This window comes from Haplochromis burtoni, unplaced genomic scaffold (genome assembly GCF_018398535.1).
Source record: "Haplochromis burtoni strain Fernald_Lab_line unplaced genomic scaffold, NCSU_Asbu1 Contig_293, whole genome shotgun sequence".
Taxonomy (NCBI): Eukaryota; Metazoa; Chordata; class Actinopteri; order Cichliformes; family Cichlidae; genus Haplochromis; species Haplochromis burtoni.
The window spans coordinates 489789-505755 of record NW_024582654.1 but is presented as its reverse complement, the minus strand read 5'-3'; the positions used below and the strand labels follow the sequence as shown (position 1 = coordinate 505755).

The following is a 15967-nucleotide window of genomic DNA, read 5'->3' as shown; positions in this document are numbered from 1 at the left end:
GATCGGAGCTGGCTTGGCCCTGACTTATCGAAGAATTAAGAAAGCGGAACCGGCTGTTCAAACCCCCACAAGGCTGCCCGCTGGGATTGAAACGATGGGAAGAGGCGTGAGTTTCTCAAAATGGGCTCATTGAGTGCAGCACGGATAAGATCTTGGAGAGGCTTACGGCTGCCGTGAATACTCAGAATAAGATCTCTGAGTGCAGACTGGATTACATCTTGGAGGGGCTCCTGGAATAACATCTCTGAGCGCAAATTGGATTACATCTTGGGGAGGCTCACTGTGGTCGTGAGTTCTCAGAATCGGCTCTTTGAGCACAAGAATGACAACATCACAGAGCGCAAGTTTGATAACATCATGGAGAAGCTCACGGCTCTCCAACGGGAGATTGAGAGACCAGTGTTGGACTGTTAGAACAGCTTTGAAATTCATATGAGCTGTTCGCACTAAAGTAAAAAGCACCATCACTTCATGCGGATACCCTTTCGGCGCCAGCTGCGGTCGCAAGGCTGGAGCCGAACAAAAACACCCTGATAACGACTGTGTTTAGTCTGTTCCTTCCCATTCCATGCAAGGCCACCTGGGTTGGCTGGAAGACTGTTTACTTAGCCTAGCAGGGCGAAGGACACTGTCTCAGCTGAACTCTGGACACGCACACACATACATATACACTGATATGCACACACTCATCCCCCCTCCCTTTCCAAACGCCTTCGATGCTTGTTCCCTCCTGGGAACACGGCGGGTCTGAGCCCACGCTGGAATGGTAGCGCTGGGCAGGATGGCTGCTGTGTTTGCTTCGGATTACTCCTCACCCCCCACCCGACCCTGTGGCTTGTCACGTGTTCCATAATGTTGTGCTGTGGACATTTATGTGCTTTTTTGTGCAGAGGAGTTTTTTTGTTTCCTGCTGTCCTCCCAGGAGCCCAGCATGAGTAGAGGTCTCTTTTTTTTCCTCTTGTACTTTCCCATTGTAGTGTATATTTCAGTGTTTTTTTCTGTAACGCTACCGATCTCCGACCTGTATCCCCATGTGATGTCTGTGTTGTGTGTGTAAGGTCGGGGGGGTCTGCGGGGTCACATGGAGATTTACTGAACCTGGTAGCCTGTTTGCCCCGGGTGGAGCCTTGATTGATTGATAGATTGATTGATTGAGTAGTAACAAACCACACCTTTAATTGTGACTGGCAGTTGGACCTGGCTGCAGCTGTTCCATTTCCCTACCTCTGGACCTGGGTATTACAGAAATCTTCACTTATTCTCATTCATATATAGTCCTTCTTCGTGATTTCTTCCAGCTTGATTAGACTCTCAGTTCCAGACACACTGAAGACTGACAACATAAACATCTACCGTGTTTCTTTGTGGGTAACACTGTTCTTTGAACACCTCTCCCTTCTTTCTCCAAACATAAGCAGCAACTTTGTGGCCAAGGAGCTCTAGTTCCATCTTATCTGACCAAATCACGCACTTCCAGTATACATAATCTGTCTCCTGGTTGTCCTTAACATGTTTTAGTCTGACTTGAAGGTGTTTCTTTGGCAGAAGTGGAGTTTTTCTTGGTCTGCACCCTCAAAGTCCATTACTGTGCAGGGCTGATTGTTTCTTTGAGACTACAAGTCCTGACTTGGCTACATCATTTATAAGTGTCTTGGCAGTTGTTCTAGTGTCTTTTTGTTTGTTTGTTTGTTTTTTTCCCCAGAGTCTTTGAAATCTTTCTCTTTTTTCTCAACTCTATTTATTTTATTTTTGGCATGCACCATAACACTGCGACAAATTCCTTGGTCGTATACAAATCCGGCAATAAAAGTGATTCTGATTCAAGAAATCATCACTGAAGTTTTTATACTGTATATTAATTTGAAGATAACCCTCAGTTTTAACTCGATTTTACAAGCTTTAACTATTACAAAGCTAAAGCACACCATCATGGTTTGTGTTGTGGTATAAAACACTTTTGTCATTTTTTATTTTTTTAAATAATTGTTATTGCGTGCAGATAGAAATAACTTATGCTCTCTGAAGAAAACTACTATGTTTAGAAATGCTATGTTGGAAATCCACATTAAAAAGAATGCCGTTTTTATACTTTTTATAAGATAGATTGACATGAAGTAAAAGTTATGTTGTGCCAAACATGTCATATGCATATTTCTCAGGTCACATGGGGGTTCACAATACTACAAATTCATAAAAAATACGCAAAACAGGCTCCTCCACAGCTCTACATCAAATTTCATATCTGGCTTACACAAACATATAATGCTTTAGAAATCAAACAAAGCTTAAACAAAGCTTAGAGACATATATCTAAACACTGAAACATTTCAGTGTCTGTTTAGCCATTTCATGTAAAACTGACATTCGTAGATCATCTATAACAAACAAGAGAACCCACTTCCTGCATCTCCACAGTCACATACACGCATTTCCTGTGTCTGAATAGTTTCATCCAAACGACAAAGCCATCGTTATCTGTGCTAATGAAGTTATGAATGTGCACATGCAAACCAAATCTGGATATACAGAGCCCCTGTCAAGGTAAAGGTAACATAAGCTCTGGATATAGCTATAAAGCACAATAAGACACAATAAACACGGGAAAGGTTTTTGGTCATCTATCCATCTATAGTCTTAACCGCTTCAGGGTCCACTTCAGGGTCGCGGGCTCTAACGCAGATGCCACTGGGTGGGGTACACCCATCTATCAGACAGATGGAGAGATATCAGACAGATGATGAGTTATCAGCCAGTTTAGAATCCCTAATTAACCAAACATACATGTCTTTGAACTGTAGGGAAAAGCCGGAGTAAACTTACAACTCCACGCAAGGAAGCCCGAGCCGGACAGCGGTTCTTGCCTCTTACTATGAGGCAAGCAGCGCTAACCACTGTTTCACCACTAACAGTAAATCCCACGAGCTGCGTGGGTGTGAATTGGTACAAATGCAGCACAGAAATGCCGAATATTCCCCAGATTTTACTGATACTTAAGCACGTAAAATTAATTTAATGCAGCTGTCATGGTTTGAATATAAATCGTTATTTGCAATGCATTCATAGGTGTAGTAATATATGTATTTAAAACATTTATACTTATATAGATGAGTATAACGGATATTAAGTGTAAAAATGAATAAACAAAAACAAAATAAGTAAAATCTCTTGTCTAAACTATAAACTACTTGTTGCATACTTTATACAGTTGCATAGACTGTGGTACAGCGCGGGGGAAATCCGGGAGTTTTTCACCACCGTTTTGCATTTGACGTTGTACGTAACATGATTTTTCATAAACACGAGGTTTCCGGGAATACCTCGAACGCCTCACAGCCGAAGCGCAAACAAGTTGTGAAGCCACAGGAGAGAGAAGTGAAAGTGAGTAAGGTGAGCTCGAGCGCAGAAAAGAGGATACGGATAAAAGAAAACAGAGAAATATCTCTCTGTCTTAATTTGTGACATTAGTCCGGATAGAGCAGCGGAGCCTGGGTGTTCCTCTTACTGCAAAGTCGAGTTGACTCTCCCCTTTTAAATGCGGACTCTGTGACAGTTTCGACGCAAACAGCACGAGACAACATGGACTCGGTAAGTGCATACCTGCCTCCTCTGAGCTAAAGGACATTTAAATGGCTTGCACAAAAAACACGAGATGAATGAGAGATAAAGTTTGTTAGAGCTGCCGTTTTCTTTCTTTCTTTTGTATTTCTTTACTTTTAAGAACGCCTAAAGCACGCTGTGACCATTTATAGTCTGTTATGGTACTAATGAACAGGCAGGACAACCTTCAGTTCTCTTAGCTTAGCTTAGCTTTTTACAACCCAAACTAACGTACTCATCCAGAGACTCGGTACAGCGAGATAACATGACGTCTGTGAAGGTTCTCAGTTAGAGATAACATGACGTTAATTCATACATTAACAATGTGAAGGTGAAGAGAGGCTAACCCATTTTCAGTCAAGAGAGGCACCAGGTCATGTGTGAAATGAGATAGATGTAAACTAAATTAATGGAATGAATTTAATTTATTATATTTCTTCTCTTTTAATTTTCAAACCTGCTCATTTAACACATCCTGCTTTAAGAGTAAACATCTAAGATTATAACAATTTATGGACCAGCAGAACACTTAAAACAGTGCCATGATACAACATACTGAGCATGTTATAACATGATGTGGCTTACTGGGATAATATCAGGTACCTGAATGCGGGCAGGCAGGAGGGAGGGAGTGAGGGAAGGAAGGAAGGAAGCAAGGAGGGGAACTGGAATGGGCAGCATTTCCTGTGTCAAGACACCGCCATCTGAATTTTAAACATACACCATTGTTCAGCTGCTATTTGCTATGCCCAGGATGAGATAAGCCCAGCATAAATCAGTTGTCACCATTGCTGGGTGAGATGCAAGTTTCTTAGCCAGGTCCAATGAAAAGCAGACCGCAGAATGGGAGGGCTACGAAAGCCTTTAGAGAAACAGACAGCTGAGCGTGAAGTGAATCAAGGTGCTGAGGCGTATTTGTTTTGCTCTGTCTGTCAGTTTCCTGTTCCTGTCAGTATCTGAGATGTCGGTTTCCTCTCACGCCCCAGAGGACGAAGGTGAAGGAGAGAGCTGTCAGGATACCAATGGCCCTTTGGTCAAACTATCCTTGAAAGTAGTTCAAGGATAATTTGACTTGACAAATATCCTTGAAAATCATCCCTCTTGTTGTTGTTCTGCTCATTTGCTGTCTAATAAACAGCTGGTACCAGTCTGAGTGGCAACACGTTTTCTTTTTAATAGTTTTAACATGTCAGAATGTGTTTGCTTTACTGTGTAAGTTAGTTTGTTCTGTGAGTTGCTTCCAGAAATATATTTGTAGCTATACAGTTTAACAATTAACATATCCCTGCTTAAGCACGCTTGAAAAGCAGGTGACGGGTGGAGAAGAGTGCTGCTGTGTTTATAAAACAAGATGCCAGTCTGACCTGTATCAGGCAGCCTAGATCTTGTTGGTGCTGGTTGCCATTTTTTTTATTTGGCAGCTTAATGTTTGATTCGATTTCTTTTCAAAAGTTGTTTACAAAAAAACGACAGCAATAAAAGTAATATAGTAATAGAATTAGAAGTAACTAAACATCCAGTGTTGCTACTTGTTCTGTTTAAAAAAGAATTTCCACAAAAGCCCACTGAAACGTCTCAGCTCCATTAAAGGAGACCTATTATTATTTTTCTTACTTTCTCTCATATATACAGTTACAATGGTAGAGGCTCTTAATTAACTTAAGCAGAGACATTATAAGATAAGTGACTTCTGCAACAGCAAGGTAGAAGTATAGTTTTAAACTCTTAAGCTCTCGATCTAATTTATTTAACCTTAATTGAACCAGATGCTTGAGATTAAAATTGTGTATTGGTGGCAGATGAGGGGCTGCACAAAGACACTAAATTAGGATTATTTTTGACCATGAATGATATGAAGCTCTACTCTAATAGAGTCAAAGAATGAAAATATACCCTTGGTAATGGGCATAACAGGTCTCCTTAAATTTGATAGCACATATTTGAAAGTGACGCACAACAGGAACAAAAACTGGAGTCATCCAAATTAGAAATCCAATCTTGTGACTTTCTTCTTTTTTTAAAATTTGATTTAGTTGTGACATAAGGATGTGCGCTGACCTGCATTTTTTGGCTACACAGATGACTTCCACAGTCACTGTGGGCATGCTCACTGAGATCCTCTGTTTATCCAAAAACACAAAGAGCATCACAGTTTGTGTGTCAACTGACATCTGTCATTATCTCACCGTGAGAAAGTTTAAATAATGTGAGCACATAATTCCTGTGAGGGTCCTAGGAGGTTGGGTTGGTTTAGTTTTAATCAAACTGTGTGTTTTGATTGGACAGGAGAACGGGAAGAGCCACCTGCAGAAGACCCAGGAGGAAGTGGAGGAGGTGAAAGTCATCATGCTGCAAAACATGAACAAAGCTGAAGAAAGATCTGGCAAACTCAATGAGCTTGAAGACAGGGCTGATCTGCTGCTGGAAGAGGTACACTGTCCAAGTGGAAAAGCATCATCTCTTAGCACAGCTCTATTTTGCCTACATGTTCCTTGTAAAAGTCTTTGGCTTTTATTTTGAAGGTGAATAACTGGGGCAAATGGCACACAGATCCCCTCTCCACAAGCACCTTTGGATTAATACTAAGACATGTCACATTGATGTCTATAAATATGCTTTAGGTGGAGCTGGAGAGGAAAGCAAATGTGCGATTTACATCCTGATTCTGTTTTATGGTGCTATATTTAGAAAGGTATTTCCTATTGTTTCTTAAGATGAATGAAGCAAGCTGGTCTCCCTGGGTATGAATATCCTTCCAGGGGTCAACAGCGAGGTTGCATCATTCCCACATTGCCCCATTGGCTGCGTTACATGACACTGGTGAGGAGCCAGGGGGAGAACTAAAAAAACAGACAGGCATATTGAAGTTCAAAAAGCACACTGAGCTACTTTTGAATATCGTAGACTGTGAAAAAAGCAAGGTTCGGTTCCTATGTATTTCAAAGAAAATGCATAGATTCTTACAGAGGATCTCACTGATACAAAAAAGGAACAGGCTTACCCCAGACAGAAGTAAGCAAGTTTGACAAAACTGGGATCAGCTAAATCAAAAACATTAAAACTCTTCAGTCCAGAGCTTTCATTTACACAGCTTTGCTCACTGACATTACTACCACCCTACTCAGCACCAGATCATTTGCATTGCACTCAGACCACAACACAGGAAAAAGAATCTGCCAAAAGGTGACACCTGGAGGCAACTTTAAATCGTGGGTTATAATGTAGTTAATGTAATCTATCCAGTTCAATAGAACTATTAGAATAAAAACACCCCGAAAAATCATTTATCCCACTTCATGTATGCCTGTCTGATGAAAAAATATGATCAAACTGAACCAGAAATATGTGGGCCCTAAAGAGAAAACAAGATGAAAGAAGCTAAAAAATCAAAAGCTGAGACATAAAGGAAATCTCTGTGGATTTAACATTAACAGGTTTGAATAAGAAAGCACTGATTGCTGCAGTTATATCAAAATCTCCATTTTGCTTGTACTTTCCTGTTTAATGAAAAACACGCTGACCTTCAGTCTGTGACTCGTTTGACCTAAAGATACAAGGACTTCCTCTGGATTTGTTTACGTGATACGTTTACTTGGAAGTGGCATGAGCGTGTCAGTTCTGGGTTTTATCTTTGTGATCACAGCTATTAGACATTTAGAAATGTAATTATACAAGAACAAAATCTTAAACCTTTTAATTTTGTTTTTCGCAGAGTAAAAAGTTTGAAAAGACATCCACCCAGGTGAAGACACAGAAAAGATGGGCGAACAAGAAGATGAAAGTGATGCTTATTGCAGTTGCCGTGGTAGCAGGACTCATCATTCTGAGTCTTATAATCGTTGCTATTGTTCAAAGCACCAAAGGAAGTGACTAAAGGTAAAGCACCTGGGAAGAGGAGAGGAACTGTAACTGTGGAACTCCAGCATCTTGCCTGAACTGTTCTCTATGACATATTTATGGAGGATAATTCCTGTTCTTCATTCTACTGCACGCCTTAAGTTGATATGGTACCATGGGTTGCTCAGCTGCTTTTTCTCTCTCCTTTTTAAAAGACTCCCTTCTTTAAAAGGTGATGTTTTCAAAACATTGAACAGCCCACATCAAGAGATTATAGGTGGATTTAAAGTCTTATAAGTTCACTGGATGAATATCAACAGAATGAAACTGGTCCACTGTCCTCCCAGTGAAATCTCACTTCCATGAATATTTATTCAAATGGTATCTACATACTAAGTAGATACCATTTGTGTTTTGCCCCCTTTCTTTTTTTAAGGAAAACTGCAAGTATTTTTAATCAAATATCACCAGGCTCCTGCTGCGGTGCCCATTCATCTCTCAGAGATGATCAAGAGATGAAAGAAAACAGAACAGATGCCAAACTTTTATAAATATGTATCCGCCTCAGATAGCTCCACGTGGGAAAGGAGAAATAAATGTCTAAATGTGATAAGTTTAGGTGTAAAACTTACTGTCCTCACAATCATTAAAATGTTTTTGTGTTTGTTATTTTTGAGTGGTTTATTTTAGTGTCAGGTTGCTCTTCTTTTCTTTGCTCAGATACAATCTCCAGATTTCTTCTTCATGTTGCACTTACAAACAGAATGTAAGGTCTCCACGTGCCATGTCAGTATGTCATGTGACCAGCACATGTGGATGGAGAGCAGATTCACTCCTTGATCGTCTCATGTATGGAGTCGTATTGTTAATAACTTGAAAGTCTGAGCTTGGAGCCCTCAATAACGGGAAAGACAGTTTCTGTTTATCTGTAGTCAGAACGAAGAGTATTAGAGAAAGCAGTGACCCCTGGTGACTGATGTTTTCATTTTAGAGAAACATGCTAGGTAGAGGCCAAAAACCTCTGTGGAACCATAATATTTATATGTGTGGAACTTTCCAAATAATCAGGTGACTTGGTTTGTTAACATAAGAACTATGTTCACTGTTATTACTAACTGTCAGTCTGTAACCAAATAATAGAAACCCCATGAAGATATTAACATTAGCCTACACACACACATATTGTAACTGGACATTTAATAAAAGAGTGGATTACTCTTACAGTTCACTGATGCGTAGGCATGTGTCACCTTCACTCTAGCAGGAAATTACAAAGACATGCTGTGCAGCGAGGCCAGACAGTGATATTGCGAGGTGAAAGGTGATTGTTTTAGAGCTGTAATATGTTCACACGATTCACTGTGGCTGCACTACTGTGCTTGGAGTTTATGCTGTTAGAATCTGTGGTACCTGCATTATTATGTTTAATGATTGTGTAACAGTCTGCATGTCAAAGTTACCAATTCTGTGTTCTTTTGTTAGCTCATTAGACCAAAATCATTTCTGGATAACCGTAGAGCTGACTGACAACAGTTTCCCTGGGAATAAAATATGTTATCAACACAATGTGCTTTATAGCAAACTGGGCCAGGAATCTCTGTATATTTGCCTCTGAACTCCTCCTACATGATAAGGAACTGAGCAACCAGAATTGGCACGTAGCTTCTTGCTCACTAGAAGATTCTAATCTATATCAGATATTATGATCTTGTAATGTTGCCTAGCAACCACTTACAACATCTGAAGCTTTTTCTTTTGTATCTGCAGCTCTTTATAAATGCATGTTCATGGCAACATCTAATTTATAACAATAATCTTATAATCCTACAGTGATAACATGATAACTGTCATTTTATTTATCAATGATGCTTAGCGTGTTACCTAGCAACCACCTAACAACAGACTGAAACCACAGATCAAGCAATACTACAGCATGGTCATTACTTGAGAGATAAATATAAGGGTCTGTTTTTAAGTTTGGATCATGAAAATAAATAAAAATATGGATTTTTGAATGAGCAGAATAGATTCACTTTTATTTATATATTAACAGTATTAATCATTTAATTTTGCACACTTATTAACACAATATATGCCTATACCTGATTCTCACTTTACTACACTTAAAAAAAAGAAAACACATTACAGTTTTCAGTATCAGCATACCCACATTTACATATGGCAGTGAAATATGTGCCCATATGCATCTTTCCTTACACTTAGTCTTCATAGCATAAGCCTTTATCTTTAGGCTTTGTTATGAACAGACTTTCAGTAAGTGGACTTGAATTTTTCTTCAGTTTGAGACTCCATTGTGTAAAGAAATAATTAAATAAAAACAACAACAACAAAAAAGAAATAATTAAATAACACTAAAATGACAAATGGTAAAAAAAAAAATACATAAATAAATAAATTATACAAGTCAAACACCACAAGTTAGATACACACAACAGGAAGAATAGCAATAACGGCCTTGTATAAATTAATTAGAGGACACATAAAATCATGTGAGAAAATGTTAAAGCTAAAAAATGAACAGCTTTTATAATCTGACTTAGTCTTTGTGAAATTTACCAAATGCAAATGTTAAACAATTTTCTAATCCCCCCTGTCGCGGGATTTTGTAAATAAAGTCTGAAACACTGAAAAAGCTGTGTTCAAGCTATTTATTACTGCGCGCAGGAGAGCCAGCACACACATCAAACATTACAGTTCACAGTCATGCCAGCTTTGCCTACACACAACTCTTCTTCTACTTCTGAGCAAAAGAGTTAGCAGACAACATAGCGAAACATCGTTAAGCAAAGCTAAGCAGTTTTCACAAAGTCACGCTGACACATACACATACTTCATCTGAGCATACAAAGGTTTTACAAAATCATACAGTGAAGTTCTAACCGCCTAAATCTACAGGTGAGGTTAAACTAGAATTTTTCTGCAACACTCCAAGACACAGGAGAGAACAAAACTGTGAGGGGACATGACGATGACAATGATTTGCAGTGGATAAAGCTGCCGCAGCAACACACATCATTGTTATTGCTGCTCTTTCAAGACTTTGTTGTTGTTGTTACTGCTCTTTCTTATGTTGGGAAAAAGATTTGAATCCAACACCATTTACTTACTCACACCACAGGTTAAAAAGAAAATAAATGTGGTTTACACACTGTTCAATCGCAGACACAAATTTCCTTCGCGATTGCGTCAGGAGAACTACGCCAAATCAGTCAAAGAGCTATCTGCTGTGGCGACAAGGGAATAGCTGAAAGTGGCATCTTTTTTTTTAAATTAATTAATTAATTTTTAAATAAAGAGGGGGTTTCATAGCTGCAAGAGTAATAACCTGAGCTCATGACGACGGCAGGGCGTACAGAAGCTTATCTTACGTGGAACTGTGTGTTTGATATTATAAAGAAAACAGGACTGAGTGCGGTTTAAGTTGTGGTGCGTGTGGGTTTATGGGGTTGCATTCATAGTACCTCGTGCATAAAAGTTTGCAATTACAAAATTAGGTGTTACAGATTAATATTGTGTTTTCTTTATGATTTTTCTTGTTACTAGATTGGAACTTGAACTTTCCCAGTTCTCAAGAATGCAGCAGAAGCATACGTAGCCGCCATGACCCGGAAGTGGCGCTAACAAGTCCTTCCTGCATCAAGACCGGCAAGATGGCGGCGGACACGCAGGTTTGTGTGGCAGGATTTTATTAACTACTTTTACTATAGCTTTCAGGTGATGCAGAAACAAAAATGGTGGTGTCTTGGGGTCCATTTATTTGAACATCTCGACGGGTTTCGGTGTTCGCCACGAGACTCGAGCGGCCCTCTACAGCAGCTAACTAGCAAGCCGTTAGCTTTGTGCTACGTCGCATCAAGTGTGACTGGATGAGGCTGAGCTGTTCAGCTGACGAGAGCAGAGGAGCGAGTCGGTACTCAGCAGAGGACCGCCTCAAACCTTTGTTTTCATCGTCTCCGACCAAGTTCATAGCCCTCTGACATGAGGACATGAGTATGAGGGACAAACATTTTAACAGAGCCGAGCTGACAATTAAGTTCAGCAGTCATTTAAGACACCATCCAATAAAAAACACACCCAAGTATTCGTATCAAGCCCATTCTCTGATGTGTTACTGAACCCCCCTCCTCTGCCTCACATGACCACAAGCTGCACATTTTTAGCTCTTACACAAGACTGCTGTCATGTTTTCCTTTCTCATTGTGAGTGTTGCTTCAGGTTTCAGACACGCTGAAGAAATTTGCTGTGAAAGTGAATACAGCCAGCGTGAAGGAGCGTAAGGAGATATTCGGAGACCTGAAACGGTGTATAAAGGGCAAAGGTGAGAGCTTTATGTCTTCTTTTTTTTTAATCTCTCCACTTTTCGGTCTTCAGTAAACAATAACAAGCTGTAAAATGCTTTTGTTTTAGAGTTACCAGAGCCCGCCATTAAAGGACTATGCAAGCTCTTCTGCCTCACCCCACACAGATATCGGTGGGTTTCTGACATCATCTGTAACAGTGAAGGTGAATCTTTACACTCAGTTGTTGTCAGGGGTTTCAACACTTTCTATCCTGTGTGCGCTCTTCAGGGATGCTGCATCACGCAGAGAGCTGCTCTCTGTTATTGGCCAGCTGGCTGAAAGTAAGCCTGACATCCTGGTAACCAGCCTGCTCCACTGCCTGCTCAACAGTGGAGTCATCAGCAAAACTGGAGAGCCCAGGTAATGACCCAAACTTCAGGGTGCATCTAGTTGGCTTTAAACATTGCAGATGTTCACTGGTAATAAATTCCTGCTTTTACAGACTTACAGAAGAGAAGAGTCATAAACATCTTTAATCTTTCTGTGTTTGCCTGGCACAGTAAACATAATTTATATAACTCAGTGTAGTGGCTTTAATTAAAATAATGTGGGTGCATTGCTTTATGGCATAGTAAATAGTGTTTATTCGCTTTCTCGTTGCACACACTACTCCACAATCCTCTTGACATGGCAAGAGGGTTTGAGTGTTTTCTAAGTGTATGAAAAGTAAAAACTGAATATTTAGATTCTTTGCTTGGGTGAAGCCATTGACAGCATCGACGCCCTAAAGTTGCCTTGGATCATGAAAGCTTGGATATTTTTTTTTTCTAAACCTTTGAGAAGGCATCAGCACACAGCAGGGCAGCAGTCCAGAGCTTTATGAAGACACTGCTTTCTTTTCACATTCTTGAGTTTCTGAAATGTGAGATCTGGGGCGCTCTGGAAGAAAAGTTTTCACTGTATTTTTCTGCATCCGTCCTTCCATCTGTGTGATCCTGTCACAGAACAACAGTCCTGCAGAATGTTGCTGCCATGACCATGTTTGACTGTAGGTATTCTGTAATGTCTTATCCATCTGGGAATTACTGCCGCCTCACAGCAAGAAGGTAATGGGTTCCAGTGTGCTTACTGGGGGTCCTGAACTAACAACTTCTCCACCTCTTGCCCTACGACAATTGGGATAGCCTCCTTCAACATTACCATAAAAACTTACGTTTTACGTGCTGTTATTTTTTTTGTTTTCCAAAGTTCCAAAGTTCTCACATCTCCATTCAAATTTGGAAAACTTGAAATGTTCTTCCATTTTTTTTGGATGCATTGTGGAAAAATGTCATTTTTCTGTTTACATATTGTTCTGGTTGATTTCTTTGTTGTATTTGCAGTAAAGCCACAGGCTCCGCCGCCTTCGTTGGCCTGTCTTGGACCTGCCTTTTAGTGTCCAGTGTGTTCTCTGCCCCAGAGAAAAGAGAAGGACCAACCTGGAAGAAAATGGTCAGTGAAAATGATTTTTCTTTTTTTTTTTTTTCTTTTCTCTTTGTGACAAATAGCATTATTTAAACATTTTATCAACAGGATTTGCTCGCATGAGACCAGGGCCATATTCCAGGAAGCATGGTCAACAAACTGAGTTTAAAAATAAAGTCTGACATCAGCAGCTCTTAGTTTCTCTTTCTGAAACAGCTGATCAGAGCAAGTTCAATTTTAAGATTGTTCCCCTTAGTTAAGCGCATAATTACGTAAAGAAAGCCATCATCAATGGAGCTCCAATACCACAATTCACCATGGTAACGGATAAATATAAAAGTTGAGGGTAAAGAGCAGAGGAACACATCAGTGTGGACCGATATCTATCTTCAAAAATTGGAGGAGGAAAAGAGTTTTAATCAGCTTGCACCATGATGGCCTCTGACATCATCACAGACTGTATAAAAGTTTGATGTAAAATTTATGTCTGTGGTCGTCATTTACCCAACTTGAACTTTTTATGAGGTCAAGATGGAGTCCTAGTTTGACATTTAATATTTATATTCTAATTATTGTGCTCTTACCTGACAGGAGCAAATTTAGATGATAGAATCTGTTTTATTAGTAAAAGCAAACGTTCTGATCCGGACTGAATCCATTTAGCATCCGTCCTGCACTCCAAGTGGACTCTGACATGGACACGGTTTGCTGATCTGTTACAGAGTCTTTTACCTGTCCTGGTTCTGGGTCGACTCACTGGGAGTGATTTAGGTGCTCTTCACTTGAAAATATGTTAAAGTTGAGACTCTAAATTTCAGGCTCTTTGAAGCCATTTAATGGCTGAATCTCAATCTGTGAACAAATTTCAACTTTTTGAGATTGTTAAACCGCAGACTGTCTGCAGCTGCATTTAAAACGTCCATTTAAAATACATTTTATTCAGTTTGAAGAGTCTTAAAATCATTTAAGTTAATTTCAGCCTCATCTTCATTGAAATAATCGCACGTCCGAGATCCACCTGTAACGGACATTTTTCCACCAGAGTGATGACAACACAACAAATGACTGTTTAAAGCTTCATATACAGAGATGTTTTATTTAAACTGTGAATGCTGCAATAAGATACAATAATTGTTTGCAGTGAGGGACAGCTGACAGGAATAGCTGTGTTATTGTCCACAGAGTCAGAAACATGGAAACTGAAATTTTATTCTGAGCTGATGATAAATCTGTGCTGCAGTCGCTGTCTCCATCCTTTTAGAAAGCACTCGTTTTAATACAAAAATCAAGCAAACTTACATCTACCTGGGACTTCAGTGTTTGTAAAAACATGAAGGTCTGCAGGTGAATCCACTTCAATGTGCGCTTTTAAACTTTATGAATGAGGAAATGAATCTGAGTGTCAGTCAGCTGGTTCAGGTGCACCAGGAGGGGAGGAAGAAAACCTGAATGCGAGCTGGCTGAGTCCACAGAGTCCGTTAGCTCGCTTTCTAGAACAGAAAACCAAATCTCAAGGTTAACAAACTCAGAGTTGTTCACTAAACCTGCTTCCTGTAATAGAGCACAGGTTTTACTTGGATGTTGGTCTCACACCTGGGTGTTTTGGCTTCTCTTTCAGGTGGAGGTTCAGAGTCTTCTTGTGGCTGAGGTTGTGGGTGGAGCCAAGGCCACCGCTAAGAAGTCAAGCCTCAAGAATCTCAGTCACTTGTGGAAGGGAGTGAGTTAGAACACATTCTTGGATCTGACCTGCTTTTTTTCACATCTCACTTTCATTCACTTCACCTAAAGGTGCAGTTTATTAAATTCACAAGCACCAGATCATGTCAGCTGTCACAGAGAGCACTTAATAAACAGTTTGTTATGGCTTTAATTATGCATGCGAAGCTGATTTCATTAGCTCAGCATGCACAAACAGAAATTGTCCTTTGCTTACGTGGGTTCATTTCAACATAACTTAGCGTGCGTGTGCACACACAGTGAGGCTACAGTGAAGGTGATAAGTTGTAGTTAAAAACCCAGACTTTACAAACAAAAATGGCCAATTTGAATATCATATTCCAGATGATTGTGTACTGCTGAAGTGTTTTCATATGATGTAGCTGCATGTATTTAACACTGTTATAGAAAGCTGGTCATTTCTTACTACCATGATAAATGATATGTAAACTATCTCACTATTTGATTTAATGTCAAATTTCAAAAAAGTAACTGTAGTTCAATAATCGAGATGGACCAAATGTGAAATTCTGGGCTGATACAGATGTTTAAAACAACAGTTTTGCTAACAGTAAAGCTGATACTCAGTTTTTGTTTTTGTTTTTTTTGTTATTTCCCATTTTTTTTCCACTGAAACAAAGACAGTGTGTTTATAAAAATAAGTCACTTCTTTTTCTTTTAGGTTTTTTTCTTCCATGTTTTAATATTTAGTTACCACTGAACATGACATTGATATAAATATGGTGTAGAACAGGCTGCAGAAACTTCAACTGCTTTTAGGTTTAGCCATCTAGCCATTTGATGATTCACACAGGTTTCTAACAGTCACTTCTCTTTACCAGAACCCGGGGATGGTCAATCAGTACATCAGCACCCTGTTGACTCTGGAGCAGAGCCCCACGACTCTGGCTTTGCTGGGGGTGTGTTTTGACTTCTGCTCTGCTCAAAAGGACAACGCTACTATAGAGAAACACAGGGTGAGTTTAAATTTATTTTCCATTTTTAGCAGTTCTTTCTGATATCTCTTTGTACCCTGATGTTCTTTGTGTGCT

At 39.7% G+C, this 15967-nt stretch overlaps 2 protein-coding genes across 2 annotated transcripts in view; both read left to right on the top strand.

The window, feature by feature from the left end:
* Positions 1 to 3320: 3320 nt before the first annotated feature.
* On the top strand, positions 3321 to 8103 carry vamp5 (vesicle-associated membrane protein 5). The gene is made up of 3 exons (XM_005940575.3): positions 3321 to 3585; positions 5884 to 6027; positions 7310 to 8103. The coding sequence occupies exons 1-3, from the start codon at positions 3577 to 3579 to the stop codon at positions 7469 to 7471; spliced, it is 315 nt and encodes a 104-aa protein (XP_005940637.1). The 5' UTR covers positions 3321 to 3576; the 3' UTR covers positions 7472 to 8103.
* A 2920-nt stretch (positions 8104 to 11023) lies between these two features.
* The window catches only part of gcn1 (GCN1 activator of EIF2AK4), a 29244-nt gene continuing 24300 nt past the window's right edge, over positions 11024 to 15967 (top strand). Inside the window, exons 1-7 of the mRNA XM_005940572.3 lie at positions 11024 to 11123; positions 11671 to 11773; positions 11863 to 11926; positions 12024 to 12155; positions 13118 to 13226; positions 14818 to 14916; positions 15758 to 15892. Coding sequence (XP_005940634.1) covers positions 11106 to 11123; positions 11671 to 11773; positions 11863 to 11926; positions 12024 to 12155; positions 13118 to 13226; positions 14818 to 14916; positions 15758 to 15892 — 660 coding nt within the window. The 5' untranslated portion in view covers positions 11024 to 11105. The remainder of the gene's footprint in view (positions 11124 to 11670; positions 11774 to 11862; positions 11927 to 12023; positions 12156 to 13117; positions 13227 to 14817; positions 14917 to 15757; positions 15893 to 15967) is intronic.